Raw genomic sequence first — 27,516 nt, forward strand, 5'->3', positions numbered from 1 at the left:
ATGAGATAGGTGTCTGATATATTCATAACCTGAACTCTGAAGCATCTCCAGCTCCAAACCTTCACTGTAATCTTAGCCTGATCCTACTATATACTTGTAACTTCAGCTGCTGTCCAAAAGCTGAAGATATAGATATTCTGTCCAAAGGTTGCATGTTCTGCTGAACAGGACTTGGGAAAGCAACAATGCAGAAATTATTTACAACTCTCACTCTAGCTTTTTTCTTAATGTTTTTCTACTTCTCATCTAGTGTGATTTACTATCCCAACCTTGTGCATGCTACTGAAGGAGATCACACTACACGGAAAAAGCTTCCCCCCCCACTCCATGGTCCTTCTTTCCTACAGCAACCTCATGCTTCAGTGATTGGCAACTGCTTCCAGGAGGCAGGAGCAGATAGGCTGGGGCACACAGATTGTAAAGCCGTCAGCACAGAGGAGGCAGACTACTGCAATGGATTTTTTCTCTGTAAGCTACTAGAATTCAAGAGGCCAGGCAGGAACCGGTGGTTTGGTTATTTTGAAACTGTTTTAAATACTAACAGTTTAAGCTGGGATGTGCTAGTAGTATTGAGAGGTTACACAGACCTCCCCAGCTGAGTCTTGTTGATGGCTCCTAGGTGAGAAAGCAAGTTCAGCTGAGCTGTGGAGGAAGGCAGCCGTTACCTTTCTGCCTGGCTGCCGGCAGTACTGCTGCTGTAGCTGGTGTCGGGCACAGCCTTCTGACTGGGCACCAGCTGAAGCCTGTAGGCAATCACTGCCTGCTGGTCTGTCAGGTGTAGGAAATTATGAAAAGTGGGCCAGGGCTTGAGCAGTGTCCAGCTCTGCAGTGCAAACGTAGGGAGTCTAGAACTTTGTAAGGAGAGCTTGAATGTGTCACAGGTATGATTTTTTTTTATATGTAGGTATACGATATTTACTGATGAAAATTTTAATGCTGTTGTATGTGTACTGTATTGCTAAACTCTCTTATAAAAAAAATATTTAGAAAGCTGTGGCTTAGAAAGCAACTCTTTAAAACTTGTCTGGGTAAGATTTATGGAAGAAAAGGAGGTCATTTTAAAGAAAATATATATATAGTAGTCCTACCTGAAGGATTTCTACTTATATTCTGATTCTTTTCTTCTTACTGGCCTGAGTGAACTCTGTCCCCTACAGCTCTCACTCTGTTGGTATAGAAACTGGAGAGTTCTGAAGACTGCCTAGGTGTTTCTCTGAGTCTTGATATTAGGATGGGTAGTAAATTAGAGAAAATTGCAGTGTGAACCACAACAGGGTATACTCATGTTATGCTATGCTTGACTTGCATCTATTGCTAATGATGTAAGTACAATGTTTGTAATTTCAGTCATCCTTGCTGCTGTAGTCATCTGGCTATGGAAGCAAAGGGCCTTGACAGGAGCAGGTGTTTGGGTAATTCTGAAAACTCCATGAAAGGAAGACAGCAGCTTAATCCAGCTCATATAGCCAATTGGAATTGCTGATCTACTACAAAACTGATTGAATTTTAATGAGTTGAATTATCTCTGAATTAAGCTGCATGTTATGCTTGTGGTCTGAACAAACTTGTTTATTGCATGGATCCAAAATGGAAGAGAAAATCTGGGGAAGAGAGTTCTGTAACTCTTTTCAAATTAGATTAATGGCTATGTATTCTCTAGGGGCTGTCATTGTATTCGTAGCTTGTTAGTCCACCTGAGTGAAACGTTTATGAAAGTAAAAAAAGAAATTAGTCATTTGACTGAGTTTTCCCACTCAAAAGCTTCTTTACTGCTTAGAGCTAGGAAACAAAGGCTTTGTAAGCATGCTTTGCTCATACAACTTTAATAGACTCGTTCTAGGTTTCTTTTTCTCTCTTGTTCCTCATCAGACTAGGACTGGGGTAATATTAATGTTAGCAGCATTAGTAGAAAGACCTGGGTGAGAGCTTGGTGCCAACCAAGAAGATGCCTAGAAAGGTGAGCAAACCTCTTTATAGCCTAGGGGTTAAAAGCAACCTCAGCATGCCATTTTGTGGCTGTTCTGGAGAGGTAGAAGGAAGTTCATATGGCAGCTGAGAATGCTGCTAGTAGTGTAGCTAGGGAAGATAAGATAAATTAACCCTACTAAAAAAAAAAAAAGGCAAAGTCTGTTTAAAACACACACACACACATATATATATATATGGAAGAGTGTGACAATGTATTGTACTGACGTATGGTGGCATATTGATTCTGGTCTGTCACAGTGCAATGTATTAAGGGATGGGTAGGAAAGCAGGTGGCAACTGCAGAGTGTTAATAAATTTTTTGGAAGTATTTGCAAGCACTGTAAACAAGAAAGCCAGAGGAATAAAGAAAATGTTGGAGTGCTTTCGATACTGCTATAGAAATAATGTGAAACTTCTTATGCAAATAACAGTATAAAGCAGGCTGTTCTTATTTACAGCATATGTACACTTTTATAAGAAGAACATCAAGCTGATGGTATATTTGAAGAACCTAAGAGGGTGTTTGGATTTTTTTGTTTGCTTGTGTTTTATTGAATGCTTTCATGCATTTCTGTCCTTTGATAGTAGTTGCATCTGTGTCCATATAAAATTCATAAATGGGCATCAGCAGATAAAGCATGGTTCAGTGGGCTTTTAATCAAGATACTCTTAAACTGAGATAGTACTGCAGCTCTGATATGCTGTATGTTGAATTTTAGCATCTTCATTGTGTCTTGCGCTCAGTCGGCTCATGTAGACTTAATTTTTGTTCCATGTGTCATGAGAGTGCATTGATGGCCTTAGGGGGACAGGAAATTAGAGAAATTTATTGGGGGGAGGGCTGCCAGTCCTTTTTACTAGTGAGTAAAAATTATTTGTATATGTGGTGGTTTTACCTAGCTGAGCAGCTGAACTCTACTACAACTGCGCTCTCACTCCCCTTCCTCAAAGGAAAAGGGGAGAAAATGCAATGGAAAGGGCTCAAGGGTTGAGATAGGAACAGGGAGATTACTCAACAATTACCATCATGGGCAAAACAGACAAACAGAGGGAGATTAATGTAATTTATTGCCTATTAGTAGCAAACTAGAACAGTGAGAAACCAAGAGCCAACTAAAAACACCTTCTCCCCATCCACCCTCCTCAACTTCCCCCCTGAGCAGAGCAGGGGAATGGGGGCTGTGGTCAGTGCCTGATGCTTCATCTCCACTGCTCCTTCACAGTCACTCTTTACCCCTGCTCCACATGGGGTCCCTCCCATGGGATGCCATCCTTCCCGAACTGATCCTGTGGGGGCTGCCCACAGGCAGCAGCTCTTCAAGAATTGCTCCAGCACAGCTCTTCTCCATGGGCGGCAGCTCCCCCCAAGCCCCCTGCTCCTGTGTGGGCTCTTCTCCATGGGCTGCAGCCTCCTCCAGGCCACATCCACCTGTTCCACCAGGGGCTCCTCCATGGGCTGCAGGGGGACAGCCTGCTCCACCAGGGGCCTCTCTGTGCCTGGAGCATCTCCTGGCTTTCTTCTGCACTGATCTTGGGGTCTGCAGGGTTGTACAATCACATTTTCTTGCTCCTGTCTTCCAGCTGCTGTTGCACAGCGGGTTTTTTTTTTCCTCGTTTCTTAAATCATCTCTCGCAGAGGCCCAACCAGAATCACTCACTGGCTCAGCTCTGTCCAGTGGCAGGTCCCTTTTGGTGCCAGTTGGAGCTGGCTCTGGTCTAACATGGGGCAGCTGCTGGGCTCTGTTCAGAGGCCACTGCTGCAGCCCCCCTGCTACCAAAACCTTGCCATGTAAACCCAGTACAGCAAATAACATTGATGATTCTGCTTGTTGTTACTTTGTTACGTTTGGTTTTTGTAGTATTCATGTACTTCAGTATCCGGCTGCTTTCTGAATGGCATTTTGCAGTAACACACCTTGAGCCCAACCATGAGGATGTTTTAAATGTACCTTCTGAGCTGACAGGCTTCACTCCAGATGAAGTGGTTAGCAGAGAGCTCTTCTGCAGTGCTCTCACCAAACAGTCTGAATGAACAGTTTTACCACTCAAAGGATATTTTCAGTTAACCGGATGCACGTGTAGTCTTTCAATTCGATATCGGTGTATCTGTATAACTACAGCAATTCACTTCTGTGGCAAACTACAGCTTGCCCACTGGCAAACATTTGCCAGAACTGAAGAGCCATTCTGAGCTCCAATAATTAGTTCTTGGTACTTTGTGAGAGAGTTTTCTTGTCTGTGCCTAATATAGCTCTGCAGAGCGTGTGGGCAATTACCAAGGTGGCTTTTTCACAGTGTGAGAAAGTCCTTTTTTCTTTTTTTTTCTTTTTTTTTTTTTTTTCCTCCGGTGAAACAAGTTTCAGCTAAATAGCAACGCATGCCAACTTGTACTGACAGAGCTGGCACCGGGCTGCACGACCTGCCCGAGACCGGCACCGGGGTGCGGGCAGGCTGGGAGCCGGGCAGGGGGCTGTGCCGGGGCGAGGCTTTCCCCTGGAGCCGAGCCGAGCCGTGCTGCCGCTGTCCCCGGGGAAAGGGTCGGGGCGGTGCTGCGGGGCCCGGGCGGCGGCGAGGGGCGCGCCCAGGGGCAGCGGGAGCCGCGGGGGCTTCCAGGAGGAGGCCGGAGGAGCGAGGGCAGCGCGGGTCGGGGGCGAGGGGGCGGCGGTAACCGCTCGGCTGAGGGGAAGGCGGCCGCCCCCCGCCCGGCTTTGTGCTCGTCGCCGGCAACCAGCTCCGGGAGCGAGGAGGAGGAGGGGGGACGGGGAGGAGCCGGCTCCAGCCCCGGGCGGGCGGGCGGCGGCCCCGCCACTGCGCCAACCTGCAGGCGGGCTGGAGGCGGCGGCCGCGCCCGGCCTCCGCCTGCACGGGGCCGCGCCTTCCCTGCTCTCCCCTTCTCTCCCCTCCTCTCCTGTCCCCCGGCCTCGCCGCCGTCCCGCACGCAGCCGCCTTCCGCGGCGCCGGCACCGGGCTGCAGCTGGCGGGTGGCGGCGGCGTCTTGGGGCGCCCCCCTCCGCCCCCGGCCGCTCCCCTGTCGTACCTGCAGCCCTCCCGCCACTCCCCCTCGTTGCTTCTCTTCTCTTCCCGTTTCCTGGGTTTTGGGGGGTTGCTTTTATTTGCTTCTCGTCTTCCTCCATCCTCTTTTTTTTTTTTTTTTTTTGGACCCTCTTCATCTAGTGGCTCTTAATTTCTTGGTTTCTTCTGATTTTTCTGCTTGGACTTTGCCTTGTCATGTCAAGATGGAAGTCAGGCATGACTGGCTTTCCTCATCCCCCCATGAGGGCTTCGAGCAGATGAGGCTGAAGAGCAGACCCAGGGAGCCGTCGCCGAGCCTCACGAGAGTAGGTGCGAACTTCTACAGCACCGTCAAGCAGCAGGACTACAGTGCCAGCGTCTGGCTGAGGAGGAAAGACAAACTGGAGCACGTAAGCCAGCTTCTATTTCCCTCCTTTTATTATTTTTTGTCTTTATACACCTCTGTGTAGCGCCTCTGTTAGACTGCTACCAGCTTGGACTCCAGAAGAAAGGTGTTGCTCCAGTGATTGGGCATGATGCTGCCCAAATGGTAGAGAAAGGTGCTACTTAGAGGTCCCAGACTGGTCAAATCCAGGGCAAATAGGATGTCAGTATTGTTCCCAAACCACATGGAAGTTTTTTCCTAACTGGAAATATTTTTGAATGTTCTTGGCTTATTCATACTTATGTTCCCGCAAATTCAGCACTGATGTGGGAGGAGAAATATTGGGATGGTGCAGATGGAGGTTAGAGCACTTATCTCACAGTGATTATAATGTAGTTCTAAAATTGCCTGAAGAAAATAGATTTTTCAAAATTTTAGCTGTGTTCTTGTATTTTTTTTTTCTGCCGTATGGGACTCTGAAAATATTCAGTCTATAAGGGATATAGGAGATTTCCTTCAAGGCATCTATTTCTGCAGCAACAATACATGACTTAGCTGTGTTTGGGACCACAGTTGAACTGATATTGTGGGTGGTTGTAGTGAATATTTTATGAGAATTTAAGGTGCTTCTAAGTATTCCTGTCTCATATGATGTTTGAAAGCATTTTTCATGTTATTTTTAACAACAAGGAAATGGGTTGAGATAACCTGCATATTGTCTAAGAGTTTTCTGAGTAGCTTGTGAGGTGGATTCCATTGTTACAGTGCAATCAAAACAGGGAAGTAGCTGCACATCTACAGGGATGCAAAAGAATGTGGATGGGTTTGCATAATGCAACAGTCTGCCATCCTTTATATTAGTGAATAATTTTCAATCACAGTCACATTGACTTCAAGTTGCACAGAAAAATATTTCCTGTGATGCTGCCACCTGAAGTCTCTTTAGGTAGAAATGATCTTGAAACAAGGATAAATTGCCTTTATTGTATGAAAAATCTAGATGGCATAGTATAATCCTTTAAAAATGAAACCTGAAAAAAAAATAAAACAAAAAAACCTATCAACTGGTTGATAGGGCATCACCCTCCCTTTCTACCAACCTGCAGAATATCTTTTCCATGTTAGTGAAATCTTAAACTTGAGTTGTTTACACTTCTGGGGAAATGACAAGAAGTGATGAACTGTTGGAAATGTCACGTTTTGAATTTTGAGAAAGGTATTGAATCCTATCTGCCTTCCCACGCACGTTTTTGTGATTCTTCACGCTAACAACAAAGCTTCACAGTAGTAAGCTTGTAAGCAGAGTATTCTCCCATTGTGAATCAAGAAGAAAGGTCAGTGCCTTATCTCAGTATGGCTGATGGCTAAAACACAGGAGACCCAGAAATCTGACTTCTGGCTTTTGTAACAGGATTTTGCTACATGTTGATATGTGTCAGCAAATGAATGATTATTAATTGGGGGTGGTGGTGAATAATCTGTCAAATCTGATAGCTAAATGCTGCTCAGGTAGCTGAATATTAGCACGTTCAAATATCTGCATTTGAAATCATACCATCATATTTACCATGGACAAAGAAAATAGATATTAACTTGCTTGAGGATGACAAAGTGCAAAACCTTTATTTTGGATGTTGGGATTTCCCCCTGCCCTTCCCCCCCCCCCCCCCCCCCCCCCCCATTTTTGGATAAAGTCAGTATTTTGTTGTCACAGTAGTAATCTTGAATAACCCTGCAGCACATTGGTGTGAAATGCTTTTTCTATGATCACTTTGGTATGAATGCATGTTTTTCTGGGAATTTCCCTCTCATTTGATCCAGTTATTTTTATTCCCAGAGCCTACTTGAACAATGCAAAGAAAAAAAAATGGAACATTGATATTTCTTGCTTGCAATGAAGTATTTATTTCATTGGCATTTATTCTGAATACCCTGCAGTACATTAGATGTTCCAATTGTATCTATGTGAAAATACTTCTGTGATTTAAGGTAACTGCATTACTCACAAGTGTTGTAACAGGCTGTTAAATACGTTCCCTTAATGAATGTAAAAAAAATATGTATTAATTTCTAGATTGCATTTTGCTTATACAATTTTGTTGCAAGGTTGTTTTCCATTTTCAGACAAATCTTTAAGGGCTTTTTTGTGTTTTCCTGCCGAAGAAGTTTTTTACACCTCACTCTTCTAGTCCAGCAGACAAACCTATTATTTAGAGATGCATTGTTCTCAATGGTGTAGTCATTAACATATGTGAGCTTATGGCCAATATTGGATGATGTACAAACTTCATGAGACAAGTGGCAGACATGAAAAACTTTTAATTGCAGGCCCCACTCTCCTCCTCCTCCCCCCCCCCCTCAAGTTAATTACATTGCTTGATACGTACTAAGAAAATCAATACTCAAGGAGTGAGCATTCATACAGGCACTCATTTTTCTGAAACTATATAGCATGATATTTACAATGACATAATGGCAGATATAGGCAGAAGTGTATACAGTGAGTCAAGATGTATGCATGAACTGACTTTGAAGTCTTATATATGTGCTCTTTAGGCCTTCTAGAAGGTGTTTTTTTTTTTTTCTTCTTCATAGAAATCTTAAATTGATGTCAGTGTGGTTGTAATAGGGATGAAATTGTGCTGGTATATTTTGTATGCTATTTCCAGTAAATTTTAGTAGACCACAGTAGATATAATATTGACTTTTGTTAAAGTGATTAGCATGACTTATTCATGTGTGACATTTCTTATTAATTCATATATAGCTCATAAGTAGAGGGACTGAAAAATATTTTCTGAAGTCAGTTTTCATGACAGTGCCTGTGTGTGTGTGTATATATATGTATATAAAAACATCAAAAAATAGTTTGTTGTAGATTTCTAAGCTTAAGAAAGTTGTCGTGTTATGCTTTTTCTGCTTTTTTAACAAATCTGAATTTGAAGAGTGTGGTAAAGAGGTTCAAAATTCAGCTGTTGCCATAATGCTCAGATGCTAAAAGCCAAGAAGAAAAGAAGTTGGAATGCACAAATACGATACAGTTTCTTAATAGTTCTATGGTTAATTATTGACTGACCACAGAGGAAGCCAAAAGCCGGAATGTATTGCTGGCTTCTTGTTAATTGATTGTTCATCAAATAATCTTAATATAGTGTTTCCTTACTGCTTAAATGTTTATGTGGGTCATCTTTTTGCAAGTGGCAGTAACGCAATTTGTACCATGCAGGATCTGAACACAATTCACCTGTTTTCTCTTGTGAACTTGAATGTTATCTTTGAGATTAAGTGGGACTGCCCATGAGGTGTTTGTGCTGAACTGGTGCCTCTATGTATGTGTGGTGTAGCTAATGGTGCAAAGGGTTGTAATTCCTCAGCTTAACAGAGGAACTAATTAGAGGTCTGAGGAACTTTGTTGCAGGTGTGACCAGGATGATGTTGCAACCATTCAGCTGATGTTCCTGCAGTATCTGCTTCAGCTGGTCCCTAATACCTTCTTGTGAAGTTGTTTGTCTACTGCTGGAAGTGATTGGAGTGAAATTGTTGTATGAAGAACCATCTCCCTTGCAGAGTGTGTTTTTTTTCCTCTCTGCCTGGTGTTGCCTTTTTAATCAGATGTGACTTGGGTAAGGGGAAGAATACAATGGAGAGGAAGAGCGGCTAACAAGCCTTTAGCTGGTGGGAGTTGCCTATGTCTGATTCAATTTACAGCTGTTCTCCGTCATATCTGTGCATCCTTCAATAATGACAAATACTGTATAGCTACTTTCCTAGTACCTCAGCAAAAGAGGTACTAAGTACCCTCAGTTTTTAAAGAGAACTTAATTCTAAATAGTAATGAATTAAAAGAAAAACTGAACAGATTTTGTAAGCTACAACAGATGCTTCAAGCATATACTCTTTTTTTTATTACATAGGTATTTCTTCTCAACTATGTAGATATTCAATCTTTTTCTAACTTTTAATTTTACTTGTTTACTCAAATGTGCTTTAAAAAAAAAAGATTTTAAAACCTGGCTTTTATAAATTGGATTCAAGATGATACATTGTTGGGAGACCTGTTATAAGAGTTGTATTTCCATGAGATCATCGATCTGTTACCTGTAATAATGTCATAAAGAGGCAACATTATTGATAGTTCTCTTCTTTTTACTTAAATTCTAATCAATGGCAAAGGCAATGCTGGAATTTTCAGATTCTAAGTACTCTTGCTACTATGAGAGCTGACTTGGCCAGTTGATGTTATGCAGCTGATCAGCTCACCACTGTGCCTTTGGTGGCATCGCTACCCAGAGCGAAGAGGTAATGAGGCAGAGGGAGGGCAACGCTCTATGGCAACAGAGGCAGGTATCCAACGTGGAAATATTAGGCCTGAAACAATTCAAGATGATGCTTTTCAGTCATGTCTGTGGTACTCCCAGAGCTTCATGACCAAATCAAAAATTAAATACATCCTAGGGATGGTGGAAAATATCGCATGCACAGCAATAACCTGTAACATGTAAATGGAGAAGGTGAACATGGTTAACATAGTGAAGCAAGTTAACATGAGTATGACTCAAAGCCAAGCCAAATCACTTTAACCTAAGGGAGAATAATCAAGGGATCTGAATCAGAATTCAATAACTGTTCCACATACTCCCAAAACAGCCTCTGTCTTGCTGTGAATGCAAATGCATTGCCTTTTTTTTTGCTTGAGTTAAATGAATTAAGAGTCTTCGGCATTAAGCAGGAACAAATAATGGAGTACCATCAAATTGCAAGAAGAATAGAGTATACCATCCATGAAGGTGCATAAATGGGTACTGTTCAGAGGGTTCAAAGGAGTTGGTTTCCAGCATTGAGAGCTTTTTCATGGCATGGCTGCAGATAATAATTCCAAATACCTATCTGGGTCTGGAAAGGGATGTCTGTATCTAGATTTCATTGTTAAAATCAGGGGAACTCCATTAAGTAGAGTGATTTTGGCTCTTTCTCAACATAAGTCTGACATTCATAAATGCCTGCCTGCAGCAGTGGTACTAGCATGCTTTGAGGTCCCTGCTGAAGTAGTAGCATGCAGTTGGCTTCCCTGCTGACAGAATGACTTGGAGAGGTTCTGTTAAAATGCTGTTTCCCTTGAAGGTGTCTCTTCTAATGTTTTGTAGACAAACATAATGAGAGAAAAAGTAATGTTCAGAAAAGTGGGAAAAAAGGGGACCAAAAATACTTGAAACAGTGTGGGGAAAATACTAAGTAGAGTTTTAGGGTATAGAATGTAGAACAGTTTGTTTTTAAAATAGCATGGGGAATTTGTAGTGGCATCTGGAGATTTGGAGAGGAAAGAATAACTTTAGTCACCAAAGTAATTTCATATTGAAAAGACTGAAAATATGATACCTAATAGTTCATGTTTCTCTTTGTGGTTGTGGTGAGTTAACTTAGGATGGCTGCTAGATGCCTGCCAAGATGCTCTCCTACTCCCTTTAATAGGACAGGGGGAGAAAATAAGATTAAAAAATTTGTGGGTCAAAATAAAGACAGGGAGTTCACTTACCGAATATTACCATGGGCAAAACAGACTCAGGGAAAACTAATTTATTGCCAACTAAAAATAGTGAGAAACAAGGACAAGATTAAAACTACCTTCCCATGCCTCCTTCTTTCCTGGGGTCAACTTCACTCCTTTGTTCCTGACTCTTACACCTCTTCTTTGTCCTGCCCCCACCTAGTGGCACAGGGGAATGCAGAACAGGAGTTGTGGCCAGTTCACAGCACTTTCTCAGCTGCTCCTTCCTCCTCATGCTTTTCCCCTGCTCCAGCGTGCGGTCTCTTCCACAGGGTGCAGTCCTTCACAAACTCCTCTGACATGGAACCTTCCCAAGGGCTGCAGTTCTTCAAGAATTGCACTAGTTTAAAAATTGATTTATATATGCATATATAAATTTAATTAAATTCATTTAAGTGTTCTTAGAAATTGCTTTTCAAATTTCTGAACAAAAGATGTAAAGCTTAGGCTGTTGTTATTTCAGATGCTAAATTCTCTGAAGATACGGGAAAAATGGTTTTCATTGCTATGCCTTTCCTAATGCTACCAGCGTTAAGGAAAATCCAAATTGCTTTTTTGCTACTGTCATCCTTTTCATCAAAGCTGACCATCCTTTTGAAACAGCAGCTCCAGAAACTTGCAACCTAAGCTCCTTGTCTACTACACAACCAAATACTTTGCAGTTTTCAGTGGCTGAGTCTTGTTAGCAGGGCATTGACAATAATACTTCTGAAGGATAGCATGGGTGCTTAAGACACTAAGAAAATTATCCTTAGTGAATATCTCCTCACAAATGCAATCGCTTCACTGATTGTGAAAGATGCCAAAAGGAACTAGTGTCTGTGGCAGAATGTATGTCTAGCTTAGGCCTCCCATTCCAGAATAAGCCATGCTAAAATATTCCAGTGATAATCTTTTCCCAGACTATCCAAAGACAGAAACAACACACCAGCTCATGCCAATGACAAACTCGGCTTTGTTCCCATTCAAGATGGCAAGTCATATTCTTGATTATTCCCAATACAGAAATACCAGCGTTAGCAATAGATTCCCTAGATTTGTCTCTCCTGATGGAGCCTTTTCCTGAGGGACATGCTTATGGAGGACTACCCACTTCTTTCCCTGCTTACCTATGTAACATTATTTAAAGACTGATCCCCAGGTCTTTTACATAGTTTCTGGGTGGTGGTGGTGATGAATCAGGTACTCTGTTAATGTCATGGAAGGTCAATACATGCTCCTAAACTCTGTATTCTGTCATTTCAGATTCTGAAAGGAGGTTTCTTAAAATATGAGACTCAGATGCTTTTTTTTTAAACCTTTGCGTCACTACATTTTGCATTACTAAATAACAGCTGTTAGAGAGAAAAAATAATAGCAATTCTCCAGTCTACAGTCATTAGAGGAGTGTCACCAATGTGTAATCTGACCAGATAATCAAGTTGTTTGAAATCTATCCTCTTCTGATCTTGAGAAGTAGAATAGGAGAATACTTGGGGATATATCTAGACTAGCCGGCAGGTGTATGCTAGAATCTATCTTCTACTCAGCCAAATCAGGGACCTGTGCTGCTGTTTGCTTTTGACACTGTATGCCCAGGTTTCCAGGATGGAAACCATTATTCACTTTGAATAATGAAGTGAATGCATGCCTAGGTGTTACCTTAGCTGTTGGGGATGCAGTTGAGCCATTTACTGAGAACTCAGGCACACACAGATTCACCAGATTTAGGTGCTATAAAGGAAGCAAGTTAGCCTGCTGTTCTCTGAAAGTAACCTACAGAGTGGGTTTACTGTGACTATATGGCTACCATACTGTACCTTGGTGGACAACGGGGCCACTCAGGCAAAAGTGACAAAATCTGTGCAAGGAGTTAGAACCTCAGGTTCAGGAGGAGAAAGAGAAGTAATGAATGATACCCTAGTATCATTCATTATACCCTACAACTGAAGCAAATTAATTTAATCTGACATTAATTTTTATTAGTTTACAAACCTATTCCAGTTTTTTGGATGTTTATCTATCAAAACTTCGTCTGATTTTTGTTTGTTTGCTCGCTCCTCGGAATTCTTTCACTTTTATAAATACATAGGATATGGATATTTTTAAAGGGATTTAGGTTATTTTGTTTTGATCAGTGCATTGCATAACTTGGCTGTATAGGCAATATCTTGTCCTAGACAGAGAAATATCTGTGGTATTTTTAACAGTGCTTCATTGGCTCATGCTTTGAAGACAGACACAAATTTACCTGTTCTTCAAGTTCTCTACATGTGGTGTTCATAGGTGAATACAGTCGTGCATCTTATTTTTCTTATTAAAACCAAGAATTTCAAAAAGCTTTGCTAGTTCTATTTCTGACTACATGATGTCAACATAATCAGCAGCTTGTTTTACAATTTATATAGTTGTTGCTGCTTATAAATAGTAGTCACCCTATTTTATTTTTTGTTGCTATTTGTATTTCACTATTTACAGTTGTAATAAAATGTTTAATGGAATAAAAAAGAGCTAATGTATTTGAGAATTGCTACTAATAAAGCAAATAGTGACTCAGATAATTCCTGCCATTCTGATAAATTAGATGGCTGGATTTCCCCAAGGCATTTTAAACTGTTTGGAGCAGAACCAAACGTAGAGCAGTGCTGGGCAGGGGACTTTGGCAGTGACTGGTTGTAAGACTATCAGTCACCAGTTTAACTTTCATGATCCTGTTGTTACCACACTAAAGGCGTATTTACTTGTGGTTATACTCTAACAGTTCTGTAAATGTTAGTATACCATAAAAAGCCTATCATAATGAGAAGATGTGCATTTGTTTTGAAATGTGGAAAAGTAAGAGTTGGTAATGTCATTGGCACTTCCAGCCACATAGCGCTTTTAGTGTTACAGAAACTGCTGCTGCCCATTAAGTTCCATGTCTGATCCCTTTCTAGGCAGGAGTTTTTTTTGGTAAGGGTATATATATTATATGGACTGAACAAACTTCAGGCAGGTAGTACTTCAGCTGAGGCTACCTACTGAACTATGTTACAGGTGGCAGTGATTTGAGCCCTACTTCTCAGTGCTGTTTGTGCAATTCTTATTGATTTTCTTCTAAAGACACCGCAAAGTATCCACTGACTTTGCTGCTACAAATTTCAGTTGCATATCAGCTCCTTGAGAGAAGACTATGGATCAGCTCAGCTGTCATGGGTTTAGGGCAAAAAATGGAAGTCCAATTGTATGCAAGGTAGATAAAGGAAAAGTCTGTCTCCGAGTCCTCATCTCTTCTTGAGCCTTAACTCTCTGCATTGTCAGGCTAGTTGCTGGATACCTTATATAAAACACTTTGCTGTTAGCACATGGGAAAATCCTTGACAGGCTATGAAAAGGACAGGAGGGATCCTAATACAACAGATGGCATGTAGGAAACTGTAAGATCTATGTGAGTGTGCAAAAAATGAGATAAATGGTGGGCAACTTGATCCAAGTCCTCCTTAAGGTGTTTGTTAATGGGGAGTACAGAAGGAAGTTGGGTGCATTTAAAACTTTCAATTGGCTGCAAAGAATAATGAATGAATACCTAAGGAAGACTAAGAAAAACAAGGCTACTTGTGAAATGATATCTGTGCTCCCCATTACAATGCTTCTGTTTCTAATGGGAAAGTGTGGGTGAAAAAATGCCCATCATGCTTAAAACAAACAAACAAAAACACACACAAATCTAAACTGAAATATGATCTCAATTTAATGATAGCAGGAATCATCTGTTTTGTGCTTATTTATGTGGAAATATGCACCTGCTTTAATGATAATTAAAAAACCCTGTCTTCTGGAAAATGAATGAGGTAAGCAAATAGAGGAATGTTTGTAGATGTAACTGGTAGCTACCACAAAGATGAAGACTCTTGTCAAGTTCTGCTACTTCCACGTGTTTTTTTTATCTGGGGAAGATCCATGATCATCTAGAAAGTTTTATTTGTGGAACACACACACGCAAACGCGCGCGCACACACACACAAAAGTGAACAGAGAACCTATAGAAATTCTGCAATAGCATCTTTCCCATGGTTTTCTTGTGGCTGCTGGCAGAAGCTGGCCTGTGGTGAGCCACTTCATGGGCAGTGACGATATAATTGGGTTGGGAAGATGAGTAGAATGGAATAAGGTAGGGTTGAAGATCTATAGGTTTACCCTAGTACCTGAACAGCCCTGCGTGCCTGTGCAGTATGATGGGTTGTCATTTTCTGCCTTTATAAATGGAAGTTGATGTGCTTTTGTGACCCTGTGGTGCTCGTTCACTGTTATCTTCTGGAATACAGTGCTTCAAAGGTTTTCAGCAAATGGCTTGGCTGGCGTAGCCATCATGCTTGTTCCTTTCTTTGTCTAAACCAGCATGTCAAGTAACTTCTTCCTAAATTAAGAAACTGGTTTATGGCCTGTAGTATAGTGTGTCTGGCGTGCCTTCATTATTAGCATTCATTGAACTTTTACTGACCTTTGTGATCTTTTGATGACTTACAGAAAAAGCAGTTTACCTAGTTTTTCAACAGGATACATAATGGTAAATTCTGGTAGGATAGCAAGCTTATCCTTCCCATCATTTAGAGATGGCTTCAGTCGTAGTTTAAAGTATTGCTAAACTGTGCTATTTATCCATGTATCTCTTCTTCATGGAAAATCAGCGTGTTTTGTGAACAGTCAACTTCTGTTTGCTAGGTAAAAAGTCATTTGCAGTCAAGCATACAGTCCTGTGCCTAAGTGCTGCTAAAAACAACGTGATGAAGTATTTCCTGTGCTTCCTCTATTGTATCTGTGATTTTTAAATCCCCAAGAAGATGCATCTTTACGTTACGTGAATAGAGATTACAGTCACTGTGGTTGGTACAGCTGATAAGGTGATTCGAAGGAAACACAATCTAAAAATGAATGACTTAAGCAAACATAAAAGAACATCAGTGAATGAAAGTCCAACAATTTAAAAATGATTTTCAATTTTAAACTTTGTTTGGAGTGATATATTTGTAGAATGAGACTTACACCAAATGTGCGATGCTGAAGGCTGGTGCCTATTTGGGATGCTATAAGCATAAAAAGATCATCGATACACCAAATGCTCTTTCAGGCTCTTATAGTGGGTATGATTTATTGTTTGAATAACAACAGCAATTCCTTTGGGTATAGCAAGAAACAATCATTTAAGTGTTTTTGAAAATGCTACCCTTTTAAACAATGCAATTTCCTTTGTCAATGTAAGCTGTTGTCTCTGCAGAGTTTGCTCTCAATTCCCTCTTGGACATGTGGCAGGCAGATAGCACCTAGTCTTTTGTGTTGCTTTATCCCATTTTATGCCGTATTGTTCTGAGTTTTGTTCTCGTTGTTTGGTTGCATCCAACTCCTGCAGAAAGCTGGAACGTGCCAGCCTGTGCTCTCTGGCTGTGTGGCACATGGTCTCAATGTGTGTTAGCCTAAATCAGTTTCTTTCTGCAACCACATGACAGTTAAACCTCAGACTTCTGGAAATTTAAATTCTTTAAAAAAATATATACTTTTTTAATTTGTGAAGCTTGTCTGTGTTGCGGCTATTCCAGGCATTCTGTCTGGCTTTAAGTAATTGTTGCTGCTTATCCAGTTTTAAAAATCTGTCACGCTGCACAGCTGCTTCCCTTTTTACTTCTCCAAGAGTGGATTTACCTACCCAAACCAAGACCTTTGGTTTTTCTATAATTTTGTCTCATCAGTTCTTCCACAGTGCTTGATTTTTATTTAATTCCCTAGTCCAAGCCCCACTGCCTAATCCTCCTGAATTCCTCTGGCAAATCCACAGCCCTATTTCCTAATCCACAGCATGCTCCGTCCTGTGGTGGGTCTTGTATGTGGAACTCCCAGAGAAGGTATGAAGAGTGCAATATGCTTAGGATTTGCAGAATCGTGTTCTCTTCGAAGGTTTATATCTAACTTCTGTACTGGCAGGATAACACTTTCTGAAGATCTAAAGTGATGTAAGCTTATAAATCTGGAGTATGTACTTCTGAAAACCCTGAATTTACAATGAAAATGGAAGGTTTGAATTATGTGACAACCTCGCTAAGGCTGTCTATAGATCTAATAATTTGAAAGGCAATGATTACACTAAGTCTTTGCCACCAGTGTCACTGTCATGCCAACCAACAGTGAGTTCTTTCAGAATCTCCTCCTTAAATTAAATGAGCACTTGGATGTCTTCATTATGCAGGAATACAAGCAGCTGTACCATTGTGCCTTGAAAGGAATGAGAAAGCTGTTTCTCGGTATTATGGAATCTGTCTCCAAAGAGATTACGAGCTTTTTATTTTTCAGAAATAGATAAGAGTGCGTCTTCTGAAGTTAGGTTGTGCAGGTAACAAATGGGATTTTCTCTGATCTAGGGAGGAGTTTGAAGCAGGTATAGAAGTGCTCTTGTTATGGGAGCAGCACTGTGTATTAATACTTTCTGATTTACAAGCCAGAATGCATAAGAAACACCTGAAGTCTTTTAAATTTTCGTGGTTTTGCTCTTAGGTTACCACTGTATATTGTGGATTTGTGTGCGTGTTGTCTTGTTGTTTTTAAATACATTCTTTATGTAAGGGTTGTGGTGGTGGTAGAATTTTTGAAAGACACCAAGATTCCTTCATGTTTGGACTGTAGATGAGCCATTGCTTTCTATGATTTCTTTTTTGAGAAGTCTTTCCCCACCAGCTATTTGTGATTTTTAAAATGTTTGTTTTTTTCAATAGTTAGCAGTTGAACATTTTTCATAAGAAATTTTACGAATAGTTGTTGCTTTGTTTATTCACTTTATGAGTCTGTTTGGTATTCAGTGTTCTCAGTATATTTCTGGACATCATTAATTTTTGATAACATCTGGCTAATTTCTTCAGGCTCTGAGCACAGGAGTTCCAACTCGAGCGGAATAGCATGATGAGGAACCAGCTACTGATGGGCACTTGATTATGGCCATCATGACTGAAACACCTTCCCAAAATATCATTCCAGATAACAATTGTATGTCTAGTTAGAGACAACATGATGATTATGTAATTTAAAACCAACATAACCACTGATAGCAGGCTCTCTGTTGTGAGTTATATTGGCTATATAGTAGGTTGTTTTAGCTCTACTTAATTAACTTTAATTAAGTGTATATATATGTGTATGCTTTTGGCTGGTGAGATTCGTACCGTAACTGATTGGTTTGTTTATTTGTATTTATTGCTTGTTTACCAGGCATTGAGTTGTTTTTGCCTTTAAAGTCTTGGCAGCAGACTGAAAGCAGTCATATTATATTGTCTTGGCTGCTTTGCTTTGAGAGCAACTGAGCCATGAAGCCTGGAGAAGCTTTTAGGGTAGAGGTGGGGACAAGAAGAGAAAGAGGAGTGGGGGAGCTTGAAGAAAAATGTAGTCTGGAAGATGGCTGAAAGAAGCAGAGGAGCTGTTTGTAGTAGGGTGATGGTAGAAAGATAGAAGCTCCTAAAACATGAAAAAATCTCATGTTTTCAGGGAGGAAAACATGGGATTGCCCAACTCAGTCTTTGCAAGCTGTCGGGCTGAAGTGTGAAATCTGAGGAAAGAAACTGCCCTGAAATATGATAGGACCTAAATTTATTTATTTATTTTTTTTTCCCCACACATCTGCTTTGAGTTTTGGGTTAGAATTTGGTAATTAGAAATATGCTTGTGTTCTTTTTTGTTATTGTTTTTGGTATTTGCTTTTTCTGTTTTTGGCATATTCACTTTAAAGAGTGGACAGTGATTCACCTGAAAGCTCTGGCTGAAACAAAGCTCCGTCATCAGTATCCACAAACTGGCCAAATGTGGTAGCAGGAGGTACAAGAATGTTTATGCGGTTTTGTTGTACTTTTTAAGTGTAATAAATTAAGGCATATTTGAACTACTGACTACAATTTCTGCCTGGAACATGTGGAGTCATTGGCTCATTTAACTAGCTTCTGTTAGATTTAAGCAAGGATTATGGAAGCTACGCAGACCCCAAAAGCGAATACAAGGTGTTTAGTCTAAATACAGGGGCCACTCTTGCTTTTGAAAAGCTGGATGTATTCTAATTGTGATTGAATTTTGTCAAAGTTGTAATGCAGCCTCACTTGAGCTGACAAATTGGTAATTTTTATTGTTTTTAAATTCTTTTTTATTTGCAAATCACTGTATAACTGGACAGGAATAATGCTGTCTCTTCATCTTTTTTTTTTTAAATGAATGCTATTTGGAGGGAAGTCACACCAGTGATTTCTAGATTGCTATACTAATACCTTTGACAAACACCTTTGCAAATGTACGCTTGCACAAATATTCCTGAAGTGAGTTTTTTAAAGCAAACAAACAAACAAAGCCCACTCCAAATGTCTGTATCTGTGGATGTCACCCAAAAACAGAGGTAAAAAATATTTTTTTTAATGTTGATTTTGATATGTAACAGGCTTGCCTGATTTGTTTTAATGTACTTATTCTGAGATGCAGGTGGTTTTTTAATTTTTTTTTTGCATTTTTTATTCCAGATAAATTTGCAATCGATTTGTGTAAAGATTCAAGCAGGTTTTATACTGCTTGGCAAAGAGAAACTACATTGACAGTGGAATACTTTCCTGAGGATTTGAAGCCAAGACTATGAAAATTAAATAGTTTTTGCTTATCCAGTGCACATTTTACCTATTTGTCTGTAAGGGTTATATGGGAGACGGTCAAGAAACCTTGTTGTTGTCAAGATATGCAATGTAGTCTGCTCTCCTCTTTTGCACAGAGCTAGTCATCTCACACAGAAGGCAATCGTGTTAGTCAGGTTAGTACTAGAGAAGAAGGTGGGTGTAAATACCTCCCTTGTAGCTGCCCTTTACTGCATCTGGCTGTTGCCTTCACAGGTTGACTCCAAGATAAACTGCCTGCAGTTTGTCTGTTACTCTGATGGAGAGACTTTAGGCTGTACTTGAAGCTATTTTTTTTTTTTGTAGTAGAGATAAGAGTATCTAACAATAGCAGTGCTACTTTCAGTCTCAAGATGTTGACTGTTTCTTTATCTGCCAGAAGTTTCTTCTGTTGCAAAGTTAGCTTGGCTTAATTTCCTCGAAGTTTACCCAGCTCCAGGAAAATGGCTACTCTTTCAAAGAGTGGTAGAGCTGAGCTGAGCAAAGGAAATGCTGTCAAATTTTAATTTCATTTTGTGCTTATATTTGATTTCTAAACTGGGTCTCCAAAAGTTGGCATAACCTAAAGATGTGTTTAGGGCATAGGCAGGGAATGAGATCTCAGGACAGTGACTTACTACTTGATTTAAAGATCAAGTGAAATCAGGCTTTGTGTTTTCCATATGACCTTGGGCAAGATGTCATACCCTTGCTGCAATGGGTAGGTATCACTGCATATGTAATGGGCTAAGAGCATTACTCAGCTTTTTATAAGGGTTGTGAGGATGTGTCCAGCGTAGCTGATAAAGCCTACCTATAGACAAGTTGTGAGCCATATGAATACTTCAGGTAATATAAGATTTTTCATATCAGCTTTTCAGAGTAGATGGTACAATGACAACTTTATATGCAATTCTATGCATGTCTCATCTAGTCCAGTGGCAGGTTGATATTGAGAAACAATCCCCAGCTTTCAGAGTTATATAGTCTGCCACTTTTTCTTGTTTGCTGCTTGTAATCATGTGGCCAGAGGCTGAGCTGATCAACTTGCTGAATTACCTGTCCTCCCAAACAGAATCACTGACTTTCTTTCAGATAAATGGGCTGATTTGGAAATGCTGCTGCACAGTGAGCCAAATTTAATGTAGAGGAAAGAGTAGGAATGTGAGAAGGGGAGGGGAGCTGATCAGAAACTTCCCTTTTTTAGTGGCTGCTATACTCTTGAGTCGGTTGAAATATAGCAAAATAGCGTCTTGAGGAATGCATTTGGCTTCATAATGGCCTCTTATTCTTTCTAGGTCTCTGTCTCTTTCAGCGTAGGTGCCTGGGGTCCAAGGTTGCAGGCTATTGCAATACACAATTATATTTGTTTCTATTACTATAGATTGCTTAAATTATATGTAAGTTTGTTTAGTGTGAATGTCAGCATTAACCATTATCCAGCTATCTTTCGGAAAGTAAAATTCTATTCATCCAATTCAAAAGCATTACACAGACAATATTGCCCAAAACAATGAGACTAGATTATTTCTATAGACCAGCCTGCTGCTTCCTAGGTAAGGCTCCAACTTGTTCTTGGATTTAGAAGATGTCTCCTTGCTTTCTTGCAGAACGTGGGATCAAGAGCACTTGAGTCCTGTGTTTTTTGTTTGTTTGTTTTGAAAGACAGTATTAATTTGAACAATTAGTAATAAAATCTTTAGAGAACCTTAATTTGACTTCATCTTCAGATTTTTTTCGTCTTCAGTCTCCTAACATACCAATTTAGCTATTCTTTATTCAAAGAAAGGGTGAAACTTCAAGATGTATGTGTTACTGGACTTATTGGATTAACCTTGTATTAGTAATACAGATTCCTGATGTTGCTGACCCGTCACTTCATTTCCCACAGAAAGTGCTTATTTGGCTCCTCTATGCGGTGCACTTATTAAAACAGACACAAGACACATACATTGCAATAACTTTTATAGCATTTTTTTGTTCTTTGTATATTCTGGGTGGCCATAGCTGCTTAGAGCAAATTAGGGGACTTATCCTCAAATATTGGAAAAACAATGCAAGGTCTTATTGGAGACGGTGGAATAAAATAATTATGTTAAGAAACATGAATCTGCTGCCACAGTGAATGTTCTGAAAAATGCTTCCATGATGTATCGTCTTCATAGTATTGAATGGAAAAGATTATGTAGAAATGAAAAATGGTAAGTTCAGCCAGCCTGATCTGTTGGCTGTAACTATTAAGAGCAATTTCATCCTGTTTTTTAAAAGATATAGAATCCTCCAGAAACTGAAAAAACAGATGCATCGTAATTTTTCTTTCTTGCACTTGAGAGGGAGGAAAAAGGCTAACCTCAGAACTGTTCTATATCTTAAAACCATATGGGGAAAACAAAACATCGTCAAAGCTTTGTACGTAGCTTGTGCACTCAAAATATACAGCGTAAAATATACTCACTTTTGCTAGACATTTTCCACAGAAATACCTGAACAAGAAAAACAGCATTAGGGAAAGCTAGAACGTTGGGGCTGGGGGAGGAAAGAAGCTCAAGGCAGGTTTGGGAAAAGAGCTCCTGCAGGTGAACTCATTGCTGTGCCTTCACAGAATCACAGAAGTGATTAGGCTGGCAGGGGCACCTCATCCAACCCCCCTGCTCAAGCAGGGCCCTTAGAGCAGCCTGCCCAGGCCCATGTCCTGGCTTTTGAAGATCTCCAAGGAGGGAGACTCCACAGCCTCACACTGCTCAGTCACCTGCACAGGACAGAAGTGCTTCCTGGTGTTCAGATGGAGCCTCCTGTGGTCCAGTTTATACACGCTGCCTCATGCTCCAGTCTCTTAATCATCTTTGTGGCCCTTCATTGGATTCTCTCCAATATGTCCATGTGTCTCGTGTACAGAGGAGTCTAGAATTACACCCAGTACTCCACATGTGGCCTCACCGGTGCTGAGTACAGGGGAAAATCACCTCCTTCAATCTGCTGGCTATACTTTGTCTAATGCAGCCCAGGATAACATTACCTTTCTTTGTGGCAAGGGCACACTACTGGCTCATGTTCAACTTGGTGTCCCCCAAGACATGCAGGTCCTTTTCTGCCAGGCTGCTTTCCAGCTGGGTGGCCCCAGCATCTGCTGGTGCATGGGGTTGTTCTTTGGGTGCAGGAGCTTGGGTGCAGGACTGGACCCAGTATTGACCCCTGTGGTACACCACCAGTTACTGGTCACCAACAAGGCTTTGTGCCACTGATCACCACCCTCTGGGCCTGGCCCTTAGTTGGTTTTCAGTCCACCTCCCTGTCTATTCATCCAGCCCATACCTCAACACCACTATGAGGGTCAAAAGCCTTACTGAAGTCGAGGTAGACAATAGCCACTCTTCCCCTCATCTATGGAATGATATCCTTTTTATCATGCTCCAGCCTACTCTCTGTTGCTGTCTTCCCAACTTTCCCAAAGTCAACTGCTTTTTTACCTGGAGTACGCATACTTCATTTCATTCAATAGCTGTCATACGCTTCTGTGTACTGTTACACTGAGCAGGATATTTTTAACACTAATGTATGAAAAATCTGTGTAGTAAGTTTGAGGCCAGCTTATGTGGGGAATTTCAGTCTTGTGTCATTTGGCTGCTTCCATCCCCTAAAAACATTCATGTACAACTCAAAGATGCTCTGCTGGGTTGGGAAGTATTTATCTTATCAGCACACAGTGAAGGGAAAGCGGTCTGCTAGCCTGAGAAAGCTGGCACTGTGAGAACAGGGAGCGTGCTGAAGCGGACCGGCTCTGTGCTGAGGGGCTGGTGCAGTCACTGCCCATGGGTTCCGTGTGCCTCTCTGCCTCCTATGTAAAATGGGACTTGTGCTTATGGTATGTATTAAATAATATATTCAGTGAGCTGAGCACATCAAGGCCTGTGAAAGACCAAGTACAAAACCATGTTTATGCTTGAGTAAATCTATAAAAACAAATTACCACCTCATTTCATTTTTCACAAGTAACTGGAGTAATTATTTAAACCAACAGGCAGCCTTTGACAGATAATTATTAACACCTTTGGTTACATTTCTATGTAACTTTATAAAATACCATTTTCATGAAATTATAGCCTGCATATGCAAACAATGTGACACAGACACCTGTTAACTAATAGCTATTGCAGTGGTGAAAGATTACGGCACAAAAATAAATGTAATACGTGTATTTTATACTACTTTTTCTCAGAACGCCAAGGTTGCTTTGCTGGGCAATGTGATAAAGAAAAATGGTATAATAAGATAGTGTATATATATACTTGCATATGCTCACTATCAGTTCTTAAAACAGTATATGTTTCATAATTGGATCACTGGAAGAATGCCCACAAAATACATCGTTCTCTTAAGTAAATCATGAAAAACAGGACTGGAAGGTCATTAAGAGTCGCATAATCCATGCTTATGCCCCTGGGCTGTTTTAACTGTAACTTAAGTGTAACACATAACTGCAGATGAAGTTTCTTTTTAAGCATCAGGACAAAAAATGAAAATAGCGGCTGCTGGTATGAAAATATATAGAGCTTACTATACTGTCTTGCATTTTCACTTTCCAGAATTATGACTATTTTAGCTAGTCTTTTTCATTATGGTTTGTTTAAAAGCAATTAAATAATATTCTTTGTTTACAAATTTACCCAGTCCATGTGGGATATTAATACTTTATTTTTAAAATGCTTGTTTTTACTGTTCCATCTTGAAATAGGTTAAAGAATTTCACTTCAAAGAAAGTGCGGCCTCTCCTACAGAAATGTAGCCTGCTGTATAATTGCATTAGGATTTTGAAATAAAGCAGGTGTGCAAATTGTTTTTCATAACAGAAAGTAAGCTTACCCTCACTGTTAATGTGTTTTTCTGCTAACTTGTCTTACCTTCCTGTCTTCTCGTGCCTGTTTATTTCTCTGGGACATAATCCAAAACCATTGAAAATTCTTCAGTGGTTCCAATGAACTTGTGATCAAGGCCTTAAAATTCTCAGTGTTAAGCTCTGCAGGAAGAAATGCTGATGGTTTATGCAGTGCTGATTACTGTGAAGCCCTTGTTTTGAGGGCTTTAGGCTGTGCTTCATTTATGAGTGTATTCAGCAGAAGGTTTGACTTGTTAGTTAGCATGACATAATTTTGAGACCATTTTTTTATAAGTGGATAGTAAGATTGTATTACAGTTACTTGAAGGTTTGGGGTGTGGGTGTTTTTTGTTTGTTTGTTCAATTTAAAAATGAATGGGTAACCATATATTTACAGTGTACCCTTTTTTTTTCCTCTAGCGAAAAGAAAAACTGTAGTAACAGGCAGTCATGCTTTACTTAGGGCTGTAAACCAGAAACATCACATAATTACATGATGTTTTTGCAGAAAATGAATGTTATCTTTTGTCCATCAAAAACACATTTTGATGCAAGTAGGGCTCATAGTTTTAAGTACCTTAACACTTCTGTGAGCGTGCATGCTGAAGAAAGAAAGTTCACGATTTAAAAAAAAAAAAAAAAAAAAGTGGCAAAGATTAATCGTCCTGCCATCCTACTGTCTCTTCCTACCACCTATCTAGAGCTCACCAGATGATTTAGAATCTGTTGAGGCTCTGCACTGCTTGTCATCTGGGATCCCAATGACTTCAGTGCCTATAGATTTGGAGTGCTGCCAAATAGGCAGTAGGTGAGGGACGGTATAAATCAGACTACATTTACTATACCATTGTGATCACTGCACTCCTAATCTTCAGCCAGATAATTCCATTATTTCTGGTTTTCAGATGTCAGAGTCATTGTGCCAGCGTTTTTCAGTAAAGTGCTCAAAAAGCATCTTTTTTTTTGGTAAAATATAGATGTAGTTATTTATCAGTAATTGCATTTGTCTAAGGTACAGATTAGTTTAAAAAAATGTATGAATGCAGTAGTTCATAGAATGATTGACTGTTAAGGATGATAGATTGTAACAGCTATGCCTTGCTTACGAAGTATATCTCATTATTTTCTATTCCGACTCATCGAACTTCTGCTACAGAAAGGTTTGTTTTCAACTTATGTTGTTATTCCATTTTTTTTGTTTCTTTGTTTTCCTTAGGAAATAGCTATTTGATTTCTATTTGTGTACAGGCACAAATACAGGTTAAAACAAAAACTGCCATTATTTTCTCATTTAGTAATACCTTCAGATTACTTCAGGTTACAATCTTCATTTTTCTTCCCCTAATTAAGTTGTTCTCATACCTTTTTTAGTGCATGTAAAATATATGTGTGTACAATACAGACTTTAACAGTTGTTTACATTGTTACAGATTTGGTCCTGCTGTGACAAACGTCCGAAGGATAATGTTACAAACATATGCAGAAAAGTATGTAAACCATGTCTTCTGGATAGAAAGAGAATTTAAAAAAGCTGCTTTGGATAATTCATTTTATCTACACACTAAGAATCTTTATCTTTTTCTCCATTGTCTCAGGAGACAGCAATAGCCACTTTATATAATATTTGATATGCGTGGTTGGAAGATGTGAAGTATAGCATTGGCACATCTGCTTATTCTGGTGAGGTCATTTTGTGTTTTTTTTTGTCCAATTTAAAATGTGGTTTTGGTTCAAACTGAGTCGTCAATATATGGTGAACCCGCTCTACCCTTGAAGCCATGTAGGCATCTACTGTCAATATTGCAGTTCTGGGAGCAATAAACATGCAGAGACTTGGCTATGGGGCTACGTCATAAATAAGCGTTCAGAGACTTGGACTGGCTTCGTGGATTATAGGGTCCGAGTTGGTCAGGTTCTGGGCTCTCTGTGTGACTCAGTCATACTTTGTGAACACAGTATGGATGTCTCCTAATCCCACAGAAATTAAATTACTTGTCTGAGAGAATGTAGAAAAAGTTGGAGGTTGCCTGTATATTTTTAAGAGCATACTGTATAATAATAGTTATTTGCGTTCTCCACCAGTGTTAGGGCCTGTTGGGCTGTGCAGCGTCCAAATGCAGTGAGAGACAGGTCTTGTTGTGAAGGCTAAGGAGTTGAAATAAAAGCACCGAACGGCAATTTATCTTGTGTAGTTTGTTGGGCTTGTATTGAAATTAGTTCTCTGACTCCCAGCTTGGTGTCCTAGCCACTATATTTTTTAACTTGTCTTTTTTATTGTAAGTGTCTGTGAGATGAGACACCCTGGCCCCAGTTTTCAGCTGTCCCTGGCACTTGCACAGACTGTGTCTACAACAACAAATATTCCAGAGCAATAGAAGCAGATTTGCAGAGCAAAATATTTGGTGCTAAGGCTGAGTGTCTGTGCTGCACACATTCAGGAGGGTTAGATAGGAATAGCTCTAGTCTGGTTCTGTTGACTGAATGTCTATTAGCAGTTTTTGAATATTAGTTGCACTTCTGAAACACATCTGTGGGTTTAGTTTGTATATTCCTGGATCACTCCATGAAGCAAACCTAATTTGGGATTGTAGTGGTTGGTCAAGAGGACTTGCACATGGAGTGGGTGCTCCACATGATAAGCTAATACAAGTGTATGTATCTTGAGTAAAGCATGAGTGCTAGTTACTTGATATGCATTTAATCAGTGTGCAAATATTATATGTACCTGTTCCCAGGAACTGTTAGCTTATTAAAGAGATAAGAATATTAGGAACTGCCAAGGTCCTCTTCAACAGCAAGTCCGTATTCCAGACTTGATTGCTGTGAGTGACAGGTGAATCTGCATTGTAAGCAAGACACTACAGGAATGTAAGTGTATGGGTCAGCCTCAGCACGGATGGCATCAGTGCAGTGTGCAATACCCTGATCAGAATTTAATCTGAAGCTCTATCACCTTGGGGTTCCCAGTGTCAGAAGAGATACAGCATTTTATAAATTGCTGTCACTTTTTTTCTGTAGTATTAATAAAGTAACCTGTCTTGAAAGTGTTTGTTCCCTACTTGTTGGGATCCAGAAAGGGGGTTGGCACCTTACCTCCCAGTAAGACTGAGATGGT

General features: G+C 40.2%; 1 protein-coding gene across 19 annotated transcripts in view; it reads left to right on the plus strand.

The window, feature by feature from the left end:
• The first annotated feature begins 738 nt into the window (after positions 1 to 738).
• Positions 739 to 27,516, plus strand: part of PLD5 (phospholipase D family member 5) — a 175,484-nt gene continuing 148,706 nt past the window's right edge. For 3 of the 19 annotated variants that reach the window (XM_080585171.1, XM_080585147.1, XM_080585173.1), the window contains exons 1-2: positions 25,826 to 25,888; positions 25,997 to 26,081. Coding sequence is in view for 6 of the 19 variants with exons in the window: in XM_080585143.1 (XP_080441269.1) it covers positions 1,946 to 1,957; positions 5,205 to 5,390 (198 nt within the window). In the remaining 13 variants the exon portion in view is untranslated. Of the gene's footprint in view, positions 882 to 1,869; positions 1,958 to 4,789; positions 5,391 to 25,825; positions 26,082 to 27,516 lie in introns of those variants that run through there. The other 16 variants (XM_080585172.1, XM_080585148.1, XM_080585154.1 and 13 more) reach the window with 15 other exon arrangements.

Source organism: Anser brachyrhynchus (genome assembly GCF_964034855.1).
Source record: "Anser brachyrhynchus genome assembly, chromosome: 3".
Lineage (NCBI taxonomy): Eukaryota > Metazoa > Chordata > Aves > Anseriformes > Anatidae > Anser > Anser brachyrhynchus.